Source organism: Myotis lucifugus, unplaced genomic scaffold (genome assembly GCF_000147115.1).
Source record: "Myotis lucifugus unplaced genomic scaffold, Myoluc2.0 scaffold_60, whole genome shotgun sequence".
Lineage (NCBI taxonomy): Eukaryota > Metazoa > Chordata > Mammalia > Chiroptera > Vespertilionidae > Myotis > Myotis lucifugus.
Window position 1 is genome coordinate 2340030 of NW_005871108.1, and position 1748 is coordinate 2341777.

General features: G+C 61.8%; 1 protein-coding gene across 1 annotated transcript in view; it reads right to left on the reverse strand.

Annotated features, from left to right (window-relative positions):
- Positions 1 to 562, reverse strand: part of LOC111826195 (interferon regulatory factor 9-like) — a 4160-nt gene extending 3598 nt beyond the window's left edge. The window contains exon 1 of the mRNA XM_023754500.1: positions 241 to 562. Coding sequence (XP_023610268.1) covers positions 241 to 480 — 240 coding nt within the window. The 5' untranslated portion in view covers positions 481 to 562. The remainder of the gene's footprint in view (positions 1 to 240) is intronic.
- Between the last annotated feature and the right edge of the window lie 1186 nt (positions 563 to 1748).

A 1748-nucleotide genomic window follows, 5' to 3' on the forward strand; every position in this document is an offset into this window, starting at 1 on the left:
GAGAGGGAGGAGAGGCCTCTGTGAGACGTAGGGTTGGGTCAGTGCGGGTCATGCAGCCACGGGGCTGCTGTTTTAAGAGGGAGTCTGAGGGTCTCCATCCGTGGAGAACACTAGAGACGATGGAGGCTGAGGGCCAGGCCAGCGGCCCAGGTCACCCAGCGCGTCGTCGCCTGTGGTCTCCGCGTTGGGGTTGGGGCCTGTGCTCGTCCACAGCCCTCCCGGCCAGCCCCTGCCCCTTACCCTGAAGAGCGCCGCGTCCTGCTGCGCCTGGTAACCCTGCTTGGCCGCGTGCTTCCAGGGGATGCGGAAGAGGGTCTTGCCCTCGTCCTCCCAGCGCACCCCCGGGTAGCTCCCGCTCTCGACCTGCAACACCAGCCAGTCACGGAGCCGCAGGGGACCCCCGGCCCCCGCCGTGGGTCGTCCGCCGTTGTCGCCGTCGGGGACCTTCCCTTCTTCCCTCCGCCAGGGGTCGCCGGCCATCGGGGATGCAGGGCTGGGGGGCAGCTCTGGGCCGGCAGCGACAGGGCCCCCAGCTCGGGCGACAGCGGGGCCACCTGGGTGGTGCGTGGAGGCAGCGAAAGCGAAAGTCTGGCCGGGCAGGTTTCACTTTCCTTTCTGTCCCTTTTCCCCGGAGGCCCTTTGCTTTGGTCCCTCCCCGTATAGCCTGGCCCAGAGGGCGTGGGGCCTCCTGCACAGGTCAGCTGGAGGGGCCAGGGACGCCAAGGCCCGTTGGGGGCAAGGCGTGGGACAGCCAGGGCTCTACCGTGCCCAGGGGTGGTGGTGGTGGTGTGTGTGTAGGGGGGGTGGGGGGCGGGGGGGAGGCTAGCGTCCCTGGCCCCTCCGCTGCACCTGCTTTCTGCTCTTCCCAGCCAGCCGGCCAGACAGTCGTGGGCCCCTTTGCAGAACTGGCCCGTAGAGGCTGGAAAGGTGTCGTGCTTCTCAAACTAAGTCCACCTGGACTTGCAGAATGTGATTCTGATCCAGGGGGTCCATGGGCCACACGAGGGCAGCGATTTCCTTAAACCTTGGAAGCCCCCTTTATGGATGCTCACCGGTGCGGCCTGCGAGAGCGGTTCCTGCACTGACCTGGGTTGGTGCTTGAGGCAGCGCGTGAGATCAGTGTAATTACCTCCTTTACTGTGAAGAAGACTGAAGCTGAGAGGGGAGAGCCCTATAACACGGTCTCACGGCTAATAGGTGGGGGAGCCAGGATCCAAACCTGTGTCTCTCTATCCCGAGAGCCCAGGAGCCTAAACAACAGCTACCCCCGGAGTCTAGGGGGTCCTGGTGGGGTCTGTGATCCCCCTGAGTGTCTCTGCATTTTTCTAGTTTGTTCTGTCATTAAATTGTCACCTGGGGTTTGTGATCTGAAAGAGGTCAAGTAGCTTGGACGGCTCCCCCCCTTGCTGTGCACATGGGGAAACTGAGGCTCCAAGAGAGAAGCCACCCCCTCTGCAGTGAGTGTGCAGAGCTGGGTGCCCAGCCACATTGGCCAGAGGCTGGTCGCACCGTCCTTCATGTGGCCCTGTCAGAGGGGCCTTCATGCTCCCCACCCTCTGTCCCCATATTCCAGCAGCCACCCAGTTCGGACACTTCTAGTCATGCCAGGATTCAAACTTGGGCCTGAAGCGCTCCTATGGGGCAGAAAGCATTTCACATGATTAAATACAAAATTATTTAAATAATACAAAATAATTGCACCAAAGCAGAGCCGTTGTGTGTCAGACAGATCCCTTCATTTGCCTAGT